The 18,278-nt window shown below is 36.0% G+C and overlaps 3 protein-coding genes and 1 pseudogene across 4 annotated transcripts; 2 read left to right on the top strand and 2 right to left on the bottom strand.

The window, feature by feature from the left end:
* Window positions 1-103: 103 nt before the first annotated feature.
* Window positions 104-2,826, top strand: LOC107626488 (isocitrate dehydrogenase [NAD] catalytic subunit 5, mitochondrial). Of its 2 annotated transcripts, none has more exons than XM_016329378.3 (7): window positions 104-439; window positions 1,071-1,391; window positions 1,479-1,640; window positions 1,737-1,811; window positions 1,908-2,017; window positions 2,097-2,169; window positions 2,322-2,826. In XM_016329378.3, the coding sequence occupies exons 1-7, from the start codon at window positions 266-268 to the stop codon at window positions 2,511-2,513; spliced, it is 1,107 nt and encodes a 368-aa protein (XP_016184864.1). In that variant the 5' UTR covers window positions 104-265; the 3' UTR covers window positions 2,514-2,826. The 2 variants fall into 2 exon arrangements, with proteins under 2 accessions (XP_016184864.1, XP_016184866.1); XM_016329380.3 differs by having other exon boundaries at window positions 153-439; window positions 1,058-1,391.
* A 1,180-nt stretch (window positions 2,827-4,006) lies between these two features.
* Window positions 4,007-9,591, bottom strand: LOC107632449 (uncharacterized; annotated as a pseudogene).
* Window positions 9,592-10,119: 528 nt separating this feature from the next.
* Window positions 10,120-14,193, top strand: LOC107626487 (adenosine kinase 2). Its single transcript, XM_016329377.3, has 12 exons — window positions 10,120-10,342; window positions 10,532-10,585; window positions 11,465-11,511; window positions 11,657-11,688; window positions 11,773-11,874; window positions 11,982-12,049; window positions 12,416-12,492; window positions 12,589-12,686; window positions 12,930-13,000; window positions 13,076-13,142; window positions 13,230-13,410; window positions 13,667-14,193. Exons 1-12 carry the CDS (start codon window positions 10,251-10,253, stop codon window positions 13,807-13,809), a joined length of 1,032 nt encoding a protein of 343 aa, XP_016184863.1. The 5' UTR covers window positions 10,120-10,250; the 3' UTR covers window positions 13,810-14,193.
* A 1,830-nt stretch (window positions 14,194-16,023) lies between these two features.
* On the bottom strand, window positions 16,024-16,566 carry LOC107628084 (auxin-induced protein 15A-like). The gene has a single exon (XM_016330894.3). The coding sequence runs from the start codon at window positions 16,447-16,449 to the stop codon at window positions 16,039-16,041; it is 411 nt and encodes a 136-aa protein (XP_016186380.1). The 5' UTR covers window positions 16,450-16,566; the 3' UTR covers window positions 16,024-16,038.
* Window positions 16,567-18,278: the final 1,712 nt, after the last annotated feature.

Genomic DNA, 18,278 nt, shown 5'->3' with positions numbered 1-18,278 from the left:
ACTGATTCTCCAGATTTTCCTGATTATTATACTTGTGTAAAAACTTGGTATATTAACATAACATGCTATATATAAGATTTAACTAACCTTTTTATGTTGTTTTATTGACAAACCCCACAAAAAAGAAAATAATAAAACAAAAAGTATATTTATTAGAACTTAGAAGTATAACGGAAAAAACTGCAAATACCTAATAAATATATTTGATTGTGATTGTGCTGCGTAAGAATCAATCCATCAAACAGAGTGTGTGTCGCCGTCAACTATGGCTTCTTCTTGCATTCACCTCCTCAAACGAACCCTCCGAAGCGCCCACCTCCCATCAAACCCTACCACCCCCGTCGCCAGATTCTTCTCCTTCGCTTCTTCCACTCCGATCCGCGCCACTCTCTTCCCCGGCGACGGTATTGGCCCCGAGATCGCCGAATCCGTCAAAAAGGTTTTTCCTTCACCGCCTATTCTCTTCGATAGGCCATTTATTTATTTTCAATTTTTCTTTTGCTTTTTTGTTTTTTCTTTTTGCAATCGGTGCATGGTTTGAGTAAAGATCTCTCCTTTTTTACTACTGATTGTTTACCTCTTGTGATTAATATTTTCAGCTGAATTTTCCTGTTTTACGTGACATAAATTTATGAAAGTAAAATTAAGATGATTCGTAAGATATGCTCTTTAATTCCATAACTTTGATTTGATTTATGTAAATTTAGATTTACGGTTCACTACGGTGATGCTCATGCAACTATATATTTATTTCGTTAATGTTTTGAAAGCATAATTTGCGTATGGAAGGGATGGGGTCATGAACACTTAAGACATTTGCATGGAAATGAAGTAATGGAACTATGCTTATGTGTTTGATACTATGCGTATGTGTTTTTACTCATTTCCAGAGTTATAGTTAACATGACATAATTTTTCGTTGGAGTTAAACGGATCCTTTATTAACAATCCCAACTCTCAAGTTTCGTATGCTGCAAAAATATGACTCTTGTAGTATGGTATATTAATGGAAAGAGACTTGTGTTGAATCAATGTAATGCTTTGTAAACTCTTACAGTTTCAATGATTAGATATTCAAGGAAGCTGAGGTGCCCATAGAATGGGAAGAGCACTATGTGGGAACTGAAATTGATCCGAGAACCCAGAGCTTTCTGACATGGGAAAGTTTGGAATCAGTTAGGCAAAATCGGGTTGGCTTGAAAGGGCCAATGGCCACCCCTATTGGAAAAGGGCATCGTTCATTGAACCTTACACTAAGAAAAGAACTGAATTTGTATGCAAATGTTCGACCGTGCTACAGCCTGCCTGGCTACAAAACTCGGTATGATAATGTAAACCTTATCACCATCCGTGAAAATACTGAAGGAGAGTATAGTGGTCTTGAGCATCAGGCAAGTTTCACACTTTCACAAATTTTGATGTTGGATGCTATCAACCAAGTTCTGATTAATATATCTTTTAGTTTTTTTGTGTAACAGGTTGTGAGAGGTGTAGTAGAAAGTCTCAAAATTATTACACGCCAAGCAAGTTTAAGGGTGGCTGAGTATGCTTTTCACTATGCCAAGGTACACGGAAGAGAGAGAGTGTCTGCTATTCACAAGGCCAACATTATGCAGAAGACTGATGGTCTTTTCCTCAAGGTCCAACAATACATACAAATACCAATAAGTGTTAATCTCAAGATTTATTTGTGAACCCTACCTAACAGTGACCTTTTATTTGGAAACTTGTTCTAGTGCTGTCGTGAGGTTGCGGAGAAGTATCCTGAGATAAAATATGAGGAAGTTGTCATTGACAATTGCTGCATGATGGTATATCTGTGAACTTGGATGTAGGATACCACTGTATATGGAAATTCTTTTAGCATTGTAAAGGGAATGACATTTGTTCTATTTTACCATCTACAGCTTGTGAAGAATCCTGCACTTTTTGATGTATTGGTGATGCCTAACCTTTATGGTGATATTATTAGTGACCTTTGTGCTGGCTTGGTTGGGGGATTGGGCTTGACACCAAGGTATAACTTTTTGTAGTTTAGTCAACAAAATCAAGAAGTTACAATCTTATCATCTGACCTTATTTTATGCCTTTTTCAGCTGCAACATTGGTGAAGGAGGTATTGCACTTGCTGAGGCTGTACATGGTTCAGCACCTGATATTGCTGGAAAGGTAAGGTTGTGTAGAAATGAAACTTGGCTTGGCTTATGAGAATAAGGTTGCATAGATATGAAACTTGACATGGGGCAGGCAGGGTCACCCTCATTTGAGGGTTAAATAATATATACTGTTGGTTGCTTATATTTTCCTTTGGATTTGTGCAGAATTTGGCAAATCCAACTGCTTTACTGCTAAGTGGTGTTTCAATGTTGCGCCATTTGGATCTCCATGACAAAGCGGATCAAATTCAAAATGCCATCCTCACCACAATTGCAGAAGGGAAGTACAGAACCGCTGATCTTGGTGGCAAAGCAAAGACAACTGAGTTCACCAATGCAATTATTGATCATCTCTAAATTATGCTTTTGAGTCAGCAAGTAATTGCTGACAATGATTTTGTTTTGTGTTAATGACTTAATGTTCATCCCCCCCTCCCCTTCTCCTTTCCAGAGGAATAGGACCTCAGCATAATGGAAAACTCATCTAAGTGTGTGACCTTGAAACCAAAGACATGGAGTGAGCAAGCCTCCATGCAGTCTTATGGCCTTTGACAGGGGACAGGTCTCTAACACTTCTAACATGCACTTTGATTGAAAACCTTCCTTACTCCATTATAGTATTCTTGTTAATGATCTAGCTAAATAAAAGTACCATACAATGTTTCGTTCATTCATAGTCGTCATTTTTCTTGTCTGTGCCGGTTATTTGCTTAGTAACTTATTCGAAATTTGCTTGATTCAATCACTACTATCTATATATACACTTTGTATTTTATTTCTTATTGGCTCAGGATATATACACGTTGTCTAAATCATGATTTGAAGATATCAAAATGGGGAAACAAACACACAAGTTTTTGTTCCTGTTGGAAGTACATAGATCATTGGTCATTGGCTAGGTAATTAAGGTCAGACAATACCATTCATCCAATTAGCCTCCAACAACCACGTAGTGTCAAGGGTTTATTGGAATTTTGCTAGTGCTTGTCAAATATGATGACATTAATAAACTACAGATGGAAGCAATGTTATGGTCTATGGATCGGGGACGAATAATATCCTAATCTAATGACGCGAAGCTCCAATACAAACCATATAAGGTTTTGGTAAAGGGCGAAATTGGAAACATGCAGCGCAAAAGTAAACAAATTTTGTCTCCATCAAGTATCCAAAGTATCATCGAATATAAATCAATATTAGCTATCTAAGTTGATAACAACAGGGAAAAAAACACACGGTTGTTGGAGAAGATTATATCTAGAAGAAAAATATTTTCTATGCTTAGTTTGTTTTGTGTAAATAAATTGATATATACTACTTTACTAACAGATCCTTTCAGAGTAACTTTCACATTTTATCAACAATAAAATAGAGGGCTGTTAATTTAGTGGACAAGATATGAGTGAAACCCCATTATCTCACCCTTTCTCCTCTTTTGGTTGCTGTTTCTTCTTTCTTTTTTTTTGTCTGAGCTTGGTTAGTGGTTACACTAAATTCCTTGCCCGGAAAAAATATTCAGGGGTTGGTGTGAGTTTTTCACTATCAGTCAATGTTATATATCAATAATAATTTGATATTTATTTTCTTAATAATATCTTAAAGTTTAAATTATACATATAAAAGTATTATTTGTATATTTAAAATTCATTATTATATATATATATGTTGTTCTGTATATTTTTAATATATATTTTATATTTAAAATATATTTTATATAAATAACTAGTTTTATAGATGATTTTAGTATATAAGTAAGATAGTCAATATAATAATTTTATAAATTATTTTTTTTTTTGGTGATTGAAATAAATTAAACAAAGAAAAACAAAAGAAACAAAACAAGGAACTGTTTAAATAGAGGGACAGTCCCGTTCAAGACTACTCTTAAACTCCTCCCAAGGTGAAAGAAGCTCCACATGCGAAAGTTGTAACTTCATCGCCATCTTTGCCATAGTATCTGCCACCGTGTTTGCATCTCTCATAATCAAACGAAAGTCAACACGCCAATTCCAATGCATGATATCTCTTATTTTGAGCACCAGTGGATCAATAAACCCAACACCATCTTGAGTAACAAGATTAAATGCTTCCACACAATCCGTCTCACAAATAACATCTCGTTGACCCACATCCCAAGCTAAGAGATATCCTCTCCAAATAGCAAACAATTCTCCTTGAAGAATACTATTACTCTCAATCATTCCCAAACACCCCCTTTGCCAGCTCCCATTACAATCTCTAATAACACAAGCAAAACCAACACTATCACCCGAACCAAAATAACTAGCATCACAATTAATCTTAAAAGTACCAATGGATGGGGGATTCCAAAAACCATTTAGAGTAGAGGGAAGGGACATACGTTGTAATTCAAAAATATTTCTAAGCTCCTTTTCTGAAGTTAATGCCAGACAAATGACTTTTTCCGGAGGCCAAGTTTCATGGGGATTAAAGATGTCGTTATTCCTTGCTCGCCATATCCACCAAAGTCCCGAAAAGAACTTGAACGGGTGCTCTCTGCTATGATACAAGAACCAGTTCTTTAAATCCAAAGGATGACAAGGAATATCCAACCTTTGCCAGACAAGCTGAGCTTTTGGACAATCCCGAATACAATGTATAACCGATTCCTGGCTAGAAAGACATCTTGGACACCTATCCGATGACGACATCCCTCTTCTAAAGCGAAAACTTGCAGTAGGAAGAGCCTCCTTAAGACACAACCAAGCCAAAAACTTATGCTTTTCCGGAACAAGCTGACGCCAAAGCCAAAGCCAATTCTCCCTCTCCTCCCAACCAAACAGCTGCTTACACAACCACAAGTAACCATTGCGTGAGTCATAGACTTTGGCAGCAGACCCACTCCAATACCAACCCACTTCCGGACCTGCTTGTTCATCTGGATTGTAAGAGAGAATATTATCTTTCAGATTTTGAGATAAAGGAGAATAAAGAGTATCCAAATGCCACCTACCAACCGACCAAATATCCTGTATCCGGAGATTCGAATCAGAAATGTGGACATAATCCATCTCATTAGATAACCGTCCTTCTCTCCTCCAGCTAGAAAACTAAAAATTCTGGTTCAAATCTCCAATACACCAAGCAAACCCATCCTTCAACACTTTCCAAGCCTTGCAAAGACACCTCCAAATGGGAGAGTCCTTGTTCTTAGGATAACTAAAACAGTCATATAGAGATGATCGGTATTTGGCATCCAATAATTGGACCCATAGCTTGTTTGGCTGCTGGAAAAAAGTCCAAACTAGCTTCCCAAGAAGAGCAATATTTACACAATAAGGATCTCTAATCCCCAAACCTCCATATTTTTTTGGAGTAACCAGTACCTTCCAACTAACAAGATTCAATCCTCTTCCATCAACTTGTCCTTTCCAAAGAAAATTCCTCATCATAGACTCCAATTTACTAATGATTCCTTTGGGAAAAATAGAGACCTGCATCTGGTACGTGGGAATAGCAGCGGCAACAGAATTAACCAAGCAGAGTCTACCAGCCCGATTGAGTAAACTCCCTTTCCAGCTTGCTAGCCTACTCCGAATCTTATCCAAGACACCATTGAAAGCTGAACGAGTCACTCTAGAATGGCTAAGGGTAACTCCAAGATACTTGCCCAAATCCTGGACAAATCTGATAGAGGATACCCCAGTGAAAACCTCTTTCCTTGTTGCAGAGACATTCTTGGAGCAAAGCGCTTTAGACTTCTCCACATTAATCTTCATCCCAGATGCTTTGCAAAAAGTCTCTAAAACCAACATCACATTTTGCACTTGTCTTTTTGTAGCTTTACAGAATAGAAGCAAGTCATCCGCAAACATTAAATGGGATATTCTTGGTCCCCCTCTAGAAATAGCAACCGGCTCCCACAAGCCCAAATCAACCTGATGACTAATAAAGCATGCCAGTCGCTCCATACACAACACAAAAAGATAAGGTGACATAGGGTCTCCTTGTCTAAGATCTCGGCTAGGAGTAAAGCCATTTAGACGACTCCCATTCCAAAGAATAGATAAGGAAGAAGCAGTGACACAATTCATAATCAAATTAAGTGTAGGAATAGGAAAACCAAAGCTCTTAAGGGTATGAGCTAAAAACCTCCAGTCAACTCTGTCATAAGCTTTCTCCAGATCAATCTTAAAGGCCAGTGTGCCTTTCTTTGATTTAGTCTTCTTCATAAAGTGGAGGACTTCTTGAGCAATAATGATGTTGTCAGGAGTTCCTCGTCCCGGAATAAATCCTCCTTGAAGCGGGCCAACAATCTCCGCAAGATGAGGACGAAGCCTATTAACAAGGACCTTCGTGATGATCTTGTAAACTACATTGCAGAGACTAATCGGCCTGAAATCTTTCATAGATACCGGTGATTCAACCTTTGGAATGAGAACCAGTAAAGTCTCCAACATTCTCGGATCAAGAGTAACACCGGAGAATGCCTGCTTAACCATCTTCCAAACATCAAGACCAATGATCTCCCAATATTCTTTGAAGAAGAAAGCTTGAAACCCATCCGGACCTGGAGCTTTAAAAGAGTTCATGTGAAAAATAGCTGTTTTGACTTCCTCTATAGTAACTGGTGCCGTAAGATTATTGCAAGCTTCCTCATTCAGAGAAGGAAGAGGCACATCACCAAGGCAACCCAAATCAACATCATCCAAATGACAGAATAAGCTTTTATAGAAAGACTCTGCTTCTTGACTCAGAACCTCTGGATCAGTTTCCCACACTCCATCCTTGAGAAAAAGGCCATGAATCTTATTATGCTTCCTTCGCGCAAGAGTTTGAATATGAAAGAATCTTGTATTCCTATCCCCGAACCTTACCCACTGCTCTCTGGACTTTTGGAACCATAGGAGCTCTTCTTGCACTAGAGTATTATTATAATCATCAAGCAACTGTTGCTCTTTCTGACGCAAATAAATACTATCCACCACTTCCAAACGCTTTTGTAAATAATTAATCTGCTGCTCTAATTCACATTTCTTAACAAAAATGTTACCAAATACCTTCGAGTTAAACTCTAGTGAATTCTTCTGTACTTCTGAAAGCTTGCCATGAATTCCTCTATTACCAGACCACCATGACTGGTTCACAATATCTTTATACCCAGGATGAGTAGCCCAAGCAGCAACAAATCGGAAAGGTCGATTCCCTTTAGGCTGAGGACGACCTTTACAACGCACCAGAATAGGGCAATGATCAGACTGAAGCCTATTTAAAACTTCTGCATAAGCCTCTGGAAAGATAGATAACCAACTACTATTTATACAGACTCGATCAAGCTTTTTTGCCACATCAACATAATTTTTCACCCTCCTGTACCAAGAAAACTGCCTCCCGATAGTCTTCAGATCAAACAAACCACTATCCCCTAATGAAGTAGCAAACATGTTTGCTCTTTGATGAGAAAATTGACAGCCCTTAGATTCATGAGAAAATTTGACTTCATTAAAATCACCAAGAACAATCCAAGGTCCTTGAAAAACCATGGATTGTGCAACAAGATAATCCCAAAGGAGAACCCTTTTATTAAATTGAGGACTGCCATAAATACCACTACACCTCCAAATTAAATTATCAAAGTGAACCTCAACAGTAACACCCTGATCAAAAGCATCAATGAACTTACAACAAACACCCTTCATAGAGGATAGAAACCAAATACCTCCCTTATGCCCCTGTGCCTCTACTATACCAACAGAGTGATACCCCAACCTTTCCCAAAATAATTTTAAATGCTGAAAAGGGGAGTGAGTTTCAACCACAATAAAGAAAACAGGTCTAAATTTCCTAACAAGTTCCTTACAATGCACCCGGGCTAACTTATTAGAAGCACCCCTAATATTCCAAACAATCATATTTAAACTATCCATAAATAATAGGGACAGAATAAATAAGAACATAAACTCTAAACAGAATCACCAACCTCAATAGGTGGTTTGTCCTGCGGTACTGGCACACTCTGATCCTCAATAATTGCCACCTTTGGACCCCCTGACACTGCACTTGCCATGCTTCCATCTACTAAGGTTTCCTCCGTTGTGCCACCATTTTTATCAACTGGCGAGTTCTGCAAGGAGGAAGGCCGAGGATGCTTCCGTAGAGAAATTCCACGACGTGCAGGAGTTCTGCGCGATGGAGATGGCGCAATTTCATGTTTTTCTTGCTTCCCCATCCTAATGCCAGTTGATTTGCCTCCATCACCATGCAAATTGGGCCTTGGAACCCTTCTCGAACCAAACTTGTGCTGCTTTCCATCTTGGTCCTTCAAACCTGATGACTGGCCCATTGTAAATTTTTTCTTACGCAGCACTTGTTGCCAGCCCTCTCCATCATCCATGCATGCCTCATTAACAAGACCATCAGGCACGTGAGGAGCCAATGATTCCGTAACCACATCCTTCCCTTTAACAACTCCTAATTTCTCACCCAAATCACGAGCTTCTGATTCAGCCTCTTTTTGAATCTCGTGATTGTTGTGTGGTACTAATGTTGGGGCTTCATTATTTTTTCCATCACCAAAGGAATTTATGTTTCCTTCCAAGGACTCCTTCTCCATGCACAACGATTTATCATGCCCATACCGTGCACAAGTAGCACAAATCAACTGTAAACTCTCGTACTCCACTTCATAAGTCACACCCTCCACTATAATATGTTTGATTACAGGCAACTCAAGATTAATTTGAACACAAGCTCGGGCATATTTTCCTCTTTCTGCGAGCTTAGTAGCCAAATCTACTTTCACCGGAATCCCAATTGCAGAAGCAATTCGCAGCATTGCTTGTTCCTGGTAGCACCAAATTGGAAGTCCCGAGACTCGAATCCATACCAGCGTTGATCCAAAGGATTTTTCGCATGGCCTAAAATCCACATCCCATGGCTTTACTGCAACATAGTGACCGTCTATCATCCACGGGCCACCAAGAATGACCTTCTCACGATCCCCAGCAATATCAAATTTAACCAAAAAATATCCAAATCCCACATCCAACAAATCAAACCCTCCTTTGATGCGCCATACTATCCGGAGCTTATGCATGAGAGCCGTGTAGCCATAATACTTATCCAGCACCTTGATCACGATGGCTTCCTTATAAGGTTCAGCTAGACAGCTCTTTGCCTCCTTGGTAAAACTGACACTTGGTGGACGAGAATCACCTTGCTTACCTGTCACTGTCGCGATACCATCCCCAGATAAAGACCCTACTAATGCAAAGGCCTTAGACTTTTCTGCACCAATAACTTTATCTCTAAAAGAGACCTTGGATGGCTTTCCTAACCCCTCTCGAGAAGAACCCTCCTTAACACCGGATACATACCCACCCACGCTCTCCCCCTTATCTCTTCCGATGGCATGGCCATCTTCCTCACCGTGTTTCACCCTCAACCGCTCGCCTCCGCTTTCTCCTTCTCTCATTCTCTTTGAGTATTTTATAAATTATTTGAAAATAGAAAAATGGTGACCGACAAGTTAGGGTAGCTTTGTGGAATTGTGGTGTGGCCGTATGGCAACGAATGCCAAACATTTATGGAGTTGGAGGTGAAATGGGACCCACCTGGGTTGGTGGATTCTCAGATCTCACCAGTTACTGCTTATTGGTGAAACAGGGTAGTTGAAATGCGCACACACTTCATTCAAATTACAAAAAACACCCCCATTAGCAATTGGTGAAGGGAATATTATCTAACCAACCTATGTATACATATCATCACTTATTATTATTATTATTATTATTATTATTATTATTTTTACCAAAGATAGGAGATTCGAACCCGCAACCTCTTAATTGAACATAGGGAGACTATGACATTTGAGTTATAAGTCATTAGCATAGATATCATCACTTATTCACTTAATAATGTAAGAAAAAAGATTTTAAATGAAATGGATGAAGGTAAATTATTTATTTAATAAGTAAAGTATTTTTCATAAATGTGAATAATAGAATTAATTAATAAGTAAATAACAGAAAAGAATCTGAAAGCGCCTATAAAGCGTAAGCTAGATCTGCATCTCACTCTCTCACTCACTCACTCCTTTCATTTCATTGCTTTCTCTCACTGCGTTTCGATTCAATGGCGTCTCAGTCGTACGATGGCATTCTCCTCGGAATGGGAAATCCTCTCCTCGACATCTCCGCCGTCGTCGACGACGAGTTCTTGCAGAAGTAAGCATAATCTCCTCTTTCTTCTCTCTCTTTCTTTCTGCGTATCTTATCAAGTGTAACTCTGAGCTTAGAAGTAATAATTATAGAGTGATGATGAAAACTATAATAGAGTTTATTGTTTTTGAATGATCGATTCGTAAGTCGTTGTTGAGGAGATTCAGATCTTGCGGTTTTGTGTGTTTGGCGCAGGTATGATATAAAGTTGAACAATGCTATTTTGGCAGAGGACAAGCACAAATCCATGTAAGACTACTATACACAGTTGCTACTTTCCAACAATATGCTTTACTAATTGCTACTTCGTTTTCATTTATGCCTGAAATCAATCTCTTAAAAAACATGCTAATTTTTGTTCCGTTTCTCTGCCTTCTTTTATTATTATATTTAGTTTTAGATATAGGACAATTTGCTTGCTAAATGGCTAAACTCGTGAACTTTTTTTAAAAGCAAACAGGGAGCTGAAAACCGAGTTATTTTCATTTTAAAATGAATGGGAAGGGAGTTCATTTCATTTCAAACAATAATGATGATGATGAGTTGCATTCATTTCAAGGAACTGGAATCAATAAGCTGTTAACTTCTGATTTTGGCTGCTGCATCTGATTACTATCTTAGATTAACTTTTTATTACTGTTAAATTAAAAGAATTATAATATAGAAGTGAAAATCCAAATGAATCCTTGAAGAGCTTCATAGCATGGATTGTAGGGAAAAATTGCTGTGCCCATTTGTTGTCCACTACTTCTTTTCTGTCAATCCTGTTTTCTATGTATATAATAAATGTTATTATTAAGGTGAATCTCAAGTTTTAGGTGTGTTAGATACTCTGTTTCTTTTGTTAAGTATTCAAGTTTTAGGTGTGTTAGATACTCTGTTTCTTTTGATAAGTATTGTTAAATACTCATTGTTGGAATTTCTCTTTTTAAGCTATGAACTTGACGTAGTAATTAGAATTGGACATTCAACTTACATTTGTAGAAGGATTATTATTAGGTGTTAATGTCACTACCCAAGCTCTTTTGGTTTTTGTTTTGTAAATTGCTAAACTTTGGTTTTAGGCAATTTAGTAAGAGGACAAGATTTAAAAAAAAAAAAATTAATATGACTAAACCATCATTTCAGGTATGATGAAATGACCAACAAATTTAATGTGGAGTATATTGCTGGAGGTAATACATCAGATCTAGCTTATTGCTTTACTATTAATTTGTAATATCATGATTCACGAACATGCTGGCTAAAGAAGGAGAAAGAAAAGAACAGAAAAAGCGGATGTCCATATTTCATAATAATGATTTTCTTGTTGGCTGGCAGGTGCTACTCAGAATTCAATCAAGGTTGCTCAGGTCTGTACTTTATCTTTATTGTTAGTAAATCCCAATATTGAATTGTTGTGATCAAAATAACTCACCCTGTATTGCTGCTTACAGTGGATGCTTCAAAAACCTGGTGCAACAAGTTATATGGGTTGCATAGGAAAGGACAAGTATGGGGAGGAGATGAAGAAGAACTCAACAGCTGCTGGTGTAAATGTAAGTATAATCTTGTTATTCATCTTCTCCTTTCCTTGCCATTTGTTTCTCTGCACTGATAAACATAAAATTCGATTCTGAAATCAACTTGTTCATTAAATGATCAGGTTCACTATTATGAAGATGAAAATACACCTACAGGAACTTGTGCTGTTTGTGTAGTTGGTGGTGAAAGGTTTGGCAGTCAGATTTTCCTTAAGTTCTTTCTTGTTTTAGTTTTGGCATAACCAAACTGTTTATGTTTGATTTCTGTTCTCATTATCTATTTTTATTTTCTGCTTTCTTATTTTTAAGATTCCATGAAGAAAATAGTAACAAATAGAAAATGAAAACAGGAAACAAGGTTTTCGTGTTTTCATTATTTTCTTCTCGGAGTTATCAAAACAAATGAAAAGAAACGAACAGAAAATGCTACTCAGGAATAAAAAAGTTATACATTTTATGCTGTTTTTGAATGTTACTCCTATATATCTTTGGCTTTATATGTGCTTGATTGCAAGACAATTATCTGAAGCTTTCTATTGATTGCTTCTAAATACAGGTCACTTGTTGCCAACTTAGCAGCTGCTAATTGCTACAAGTCTGAGCATTTGAAAAGACCAGAAAATTGGGCATTAGGTACCCAGTTTATTTGTTTGGACCCCTTTATATCTCTATATCTGAATAGTCCTGATGACTGACATTTGTTATTGTTCATGTTTTGTGTGTAAACAGTTGAAAAAGCCAAGTATTACTACATTGCTGGTTTTTTCCTAACTGTATCTCCAGATTCCATTCAATTAGTTGCTGAACATGCTGCTGCAAATAACAAGGTATGATACGGATAGAATGTGGTATTTCCTTTTGATTAATGATATAAGCCTCTGGATGTTATGCTTAAAACTTCTAATTCAAAAATTTCACTTGCCATAGCATGAATTGTAATTTACACCATATCTAAGGACCACCGAATAGATGAGTGAGATTTTATATTGGGAGGATTCTTTTGCGCACTAGTTAGGAGAATTTATCATTGATCATTCTTTTTACTACCATTTTTTTGTTGTTGTATGCAGGTCTTCACCATGAACCTTTCAGCCCCCTTTATCTGTGAGTTCTTCAGGGATCCACAGGAGAAAGCCCTGCCGTAAGGATCTTATCTAAATGTAACTGAATTGAATCTAACAAATTGATATTAAGAAGTCTCATTTTGGGGATACAGGTATGTGGACATTGTTTTTGGAAATGAGACGGAAGCGAGAACATTTTCCAAAGTTCATGGCTGGGAGGTAATTTTGACTTGTCAGAAGCTCAAGAATATTGCAATTTTGGTTTTAAATTTATCTTCATATTTTGACTACTCTTCTCTTTACCAGACTGACAATGTTGAGGAGATAGCTAAAAAGATTTGTGAGTGGCCAAAGGTAACAGCAAAAAAAAGAATAGCCGTTATCACACAAGGTGCAGACCCTGTGTGTGTTGCTGAGGATGGGAAGGTGCAACTGTTCCCTGTGATCCTATTGCCCAAGGAGAAACTTGTTGACACTAATGGAGCAGGTATATCCCTTTTGCTTTTAGTAGATGAATATAGAACAAAGTCATATATGCAACTGAATTTTTAACACTAAAAGAAATTGAGTTTGGTTTTGGTATACTTCAACCGATAATCAAGCATATGTGACATTGAATGCTTAGAATTTTAATAGGCATTTGATAAAATGATCTACTCCTGGTCATAAAATGTGTGTTGTCGATGGTTTATCAACATGATTATATGATGATACGTTTTCAATTATTTTTAATGTGGTTGTAGGAGATGCATTTGTTGGAGGATTCCTTTCACAATTGGTTCAGGAGAAGCCAATCTCAGAATGTGTTAGAGCTGGTTGCTATGCAGCAAACGTGATCATCCAAAGGTCTGGCTGCACATACCCAGAGAAGCCCGATTTTCAATGATTCTGTTGCTGCCATCAAGTTTTGATTATTTTGAGGATTTTATTGCAATTCGATTATGGTACTCTTAACTGGTATGGGATTTTTTAATCCCCCAGCAAAGGGAAAATACGTGAAGTTCAACAGGGAGACATTATAATTATTGATATATTTGAGTCCTCATTATTGTTGTCATGTCCTTTTTTGGTTGGTTACATGTTATCTGTTAGATACGTAACAAGGTATTTGCACTTAATAATTGTGATTGCTTACAAGGAACCGTCGCAACTTCGCCTATGATCTTGGGAGAAGTTTCGTAGGTGCCTTGAATTTTCGGGACTCAACTTAACCACTTTGGTTCATGTCTTCATCATTATATGTATTCAATGATATAATCTTTCCTATGGATATTTCTGTTCTTGCATTTTAGATACGAATTTTCAAGTTAAAGAAAAAGGGAGGAAATAAACACTGCCTTTAATTGTAGATTTACAATTGGTCTAGCCTTTTGCCGTGGCTTAAATGGCAAGGAAGGATTAACCGAATGATAGTTAAAAATTGACAGTAATTAAAGGAAAACAAGAGAATCTTTTATATCGGGAAAAAATCTACGAGCATTATATTATACGTCCAAAATTTTCACAGGTAGCATAGACAAAGGCACTTTGAAGTTAACTTATTTCTAAAGCAAGGATGTTAAATATCACGTTCAGTATCATTTTCCTTGAAAGCTTTACGCTCAATCTTTCACCCAAGAGAACCCTGTTTATATTTTTTTTTATTAATTTGTTGTGGAGCTAAACTCCATTTAAAAATTTGTCATTAGCCAATGAGTTATTGCATGCACAAAATATACTTGCTTAAATGGATGAGTGAGTTTATCATTCGACCAACTCAAGACTGCATCTAAATCTTCTTTCTAAAACACTTTTCAAGAATATATATTAAATATCTAGTTATTTTTGCTATATTAAAATTTTTTTTCTTATTTATCGTTCATATAGGTCAATTATTTTTGTTAGTTTAGTGATTTATCGTTTACCCATAATCTAATTAATACTTATGGCATCTTTCGCATAATGGTTTCTTTTGTGAGAAAGAACTATCCTTTTTCCCATTGAAAACACGAATTACATACCGTGGACCAAGTTTTTCTATCGATAACTTTTCTGAGTGGTGACAATGCCTTGTCAATTTGCCTCCATTATTATGCTCTTTTCTCTCATCGCATTATGTATATAATTGCTGAAAGCATCACTCACTAAAATTTTCAGCTTCAAAATGCTACCACTAAAAACAAACAGCTAGGCGCATTGACCAGAACCGGGAAGGAAAAAGAGCTTAAATGACTATGCATATACCTCAGCATACAAAGCACAGGTTCAAATTCAATAGAGTAAACCCTTGAAAGAAAATCATAGAAGAACCATTATATTAAATGCATGGTGAAAAGGAAACATCGTAAAGAGATGAAATTCTTTTTGATAGATAATTAGATATTTATCTAAAAGACTGTGTTATTTTATTTTCATTAATTTTCTAAAGTAGATTATCTATTCTTTTAAAATGTAAAAATATTATAATAGATATTAATATAAGAATTAAATTTAAATATTAATTAATGAATAGGATTATATTAGATTTTTTAATTTTAATAAATATAATTATCTTTAAAATATTTTACCTTAATTGTTTCTAAAAGTATTTTTATTTTCTAAAAATTACAATTTAATTACCGAACCTAAAGTTTTCTAAAAGTACAAACATCTACCTAAAAAGCTTTGTCAAATCCAATTAAAAAATGCAATACGCGGAGTGGATTTTTTTCGGTGAGAAAAAAACTGGAGAGTGTCCAGTGTTTGATCTCACCATTCATTGTTTTCTCTCTCTTATTAATTTCTGGTCCCACTTATAGAATTAAAGGTGAGAGATCACACTTTATTTTTTTCAGTAGAAAAAAAATAGAGAGGATCCATTTTCCAAGATTTCAGCTCTTTAATAATTGATGAATATAATAGATATGGTAAATTATCCAATGATGATAGAAATTAGTCAATTACTGCTACTAAATTTATTAATCAAACAATCGAAATTCCCCGGCCCATTATTAACACATAATTTGTCATATTCTTCCCACTAATGTAATTGAGATTGTCACTTATTTATACATAATAAATTATTTTCCTAGAATTTATTAGATTGAACAGATATATGTATACAAAAATTATATATGTTCATATAAGACTACTACTCTCAGAGATAAAGACAGAAACACACACGATCATTCTGTGGAGAACTTGCACAGCGAAGAACACTGAGGAAGATGTGTTCATCACAAGGAATGCATAGTTTGGAATCGGCAATGAAATCATACTCTTCTTGAGCTTGATCCAACAAGGCCCTAAAGAGTGGATGGTGAAGCAATGCAACTTTGATCACAAATCTCTTGTGTTCTTCTCCAACATACACTACCAAGTGACCCTTTGGAACATCATTTGGAATGGAGCATCTCTTATCCAATGAATTAGAAGAAGAAGGCCACAAGTTAGTGTATTTTTTAAGGTAACATTGGTCGCAAGCTTCAGACATAGTAGTACAAGGTATCACTTTGCTTCCCATTTTCTTGCACTTGTTAAGGCACCCTCTAAGAAACCTTGTCTTCATAGTTCTTGGAATTTTAACTACTTGTTGATGAATGATATATAGATATTAATTAGATAGAGAAAGAGAGAGAGAGAGAGAGATCATATAAGAACAGAGGAAAAGATTCAAAAGAAGTGCAATGAGTATTACTTGGAGAGAGTGAGAGAAGCTACAAAGGTTAAGGTTTATATAATTGTGGGATTGGCATGTGATGAAGTGGAAAAACCAATGCAATGAAGAGCATTAATGTTTGACATGATTGGAAGCCTATGCTATTGATAATATAAATATATTATTTGTTATTATTTTAATTAAATAAATAAATGTGTGCCAGTTACATATATTATGGTATACTATATAGTTGCTGACCCATGTTCATCAATTTTAAAGCTACTTTTTATATAGATATAGAAAATTGAATAGTTTGATTATACGAAAATGTACGATCATGCATGCTGCCAATGATTATTTTAGGGAGGTACAGGTACATATATATAAAAATGTATACATCAATGTTATCATCATCATCATCATTACCATCATCATCATCATGTATGTATAACTGATTAACACCCCTCCTAGGATTGGAAGAAGTGAAGGATTCAGTGCTTTCTATCTGCAATTCTTGAAAGGGTATGGAGCTTATGATTCACTATCCCTGAGACCCCACAACATGAAGGAGAAGAAAAAATAAAAATAAAGATAAGATATGAAAGAGAGAGTAGAGGAATGGGATAAGTGTCTTGGGCTAAGTGCAAAATCCACTTGGGATGGCTAATTTTTATTTTATGACACATGTTGGAACTTTATTCAGATTCGTCTTTCATAGGGTGGCTTCAACTTTCCTTTTTGAGTCGTAATTCTTGAAAATTTTTCGTACTGCTAAGTGCAAAAAAGTCGGTGATATAATATTGCTTTTAATTGCAACAATGCTGTAAAGATTTGGATTAATACTTAATAGTATAGTGGATTATGCATGGTGGCTGCGGATGTTAATGGAGATAGAGGATTCAAAAACACAAGGGTCAAAATTTCGTTACTAGAATTTTTAATTGCATGTTGATATTGATATTAGCATTTTTAGCTTTAAATAATTGGTAGATGGATGATGCTCATTTCTTTAGCTTACCAAAAGATAAAGAGACTCGAATCCGCGACTTCTTAAGTGAGTATGGAGAGATTCTAATGAATCTTAATCTTAATTGAAACAACAATTCTTACCAACGGTTTTATGAATCAAGTTTTAGATTTCTACAGTGCATCAAGACCACGGAAAAAAAAAAAAAGAAAAAGATTTGTATATTGCATTAATTGTCAATCTCAGTATTGGATGCTTCTATGCATGGATTGAGATGTGAATTTATTATTCTCAATCTGGATAGATTATAGTCGGAGTTTGCCATATAGCGTTATTTATTTATTTTATTCTAAGGACCAAATAAATATTGGTACTAGTATGAGTATCCGTACAAAATATTAAAACTTTCAAAGTGTCAGCTGGTATGTATGTTCTGCAGATGAATCTAGGATAAGTTTGAGTGTTCATTAGCTTTGTAGTTCCAAGGAATTCAGGAAATGGGCATATGCATGGCAAAGGGGTGGATATGAAAATATGCTTCTTGTGAGCACAACACACGAGATTCAATGGACATTATGGATCGGATTCTTTACATTTTCCCTCAAAAGTGAAAACTACACTTAACTTTGACCCAAAATGTAGATTGGACTTTGATTTTATTTTCTCTGTTCTATGATATGTCTTGATTTGTTGTTATGCATTCATTATTCACCTCTTAAAAAAATAGAACAGTCTCATATTTTAGTTTATAAAATATTAAAATATGGCGGTG

Source organism: Arachis ipaensis, chromosome B2, assembly GCF_059453495.1.
Source record: "Arachis ipaensis isolate K30076 ecotype BB chromosome B2, ASM5945349v1, whole genome shotgun sequence".
NCBI lineage: Eukaryota > Viridiplantae > Streptophyta > Magnoliopsida > Fabales > Fabaceae > Arachis > Arachis ipaensis.
The sequence above is the reverse complement of the archived record's forward strand: the minus strand, read 5'-3'. Positions and strand labels throughout refer to the sequence as shown.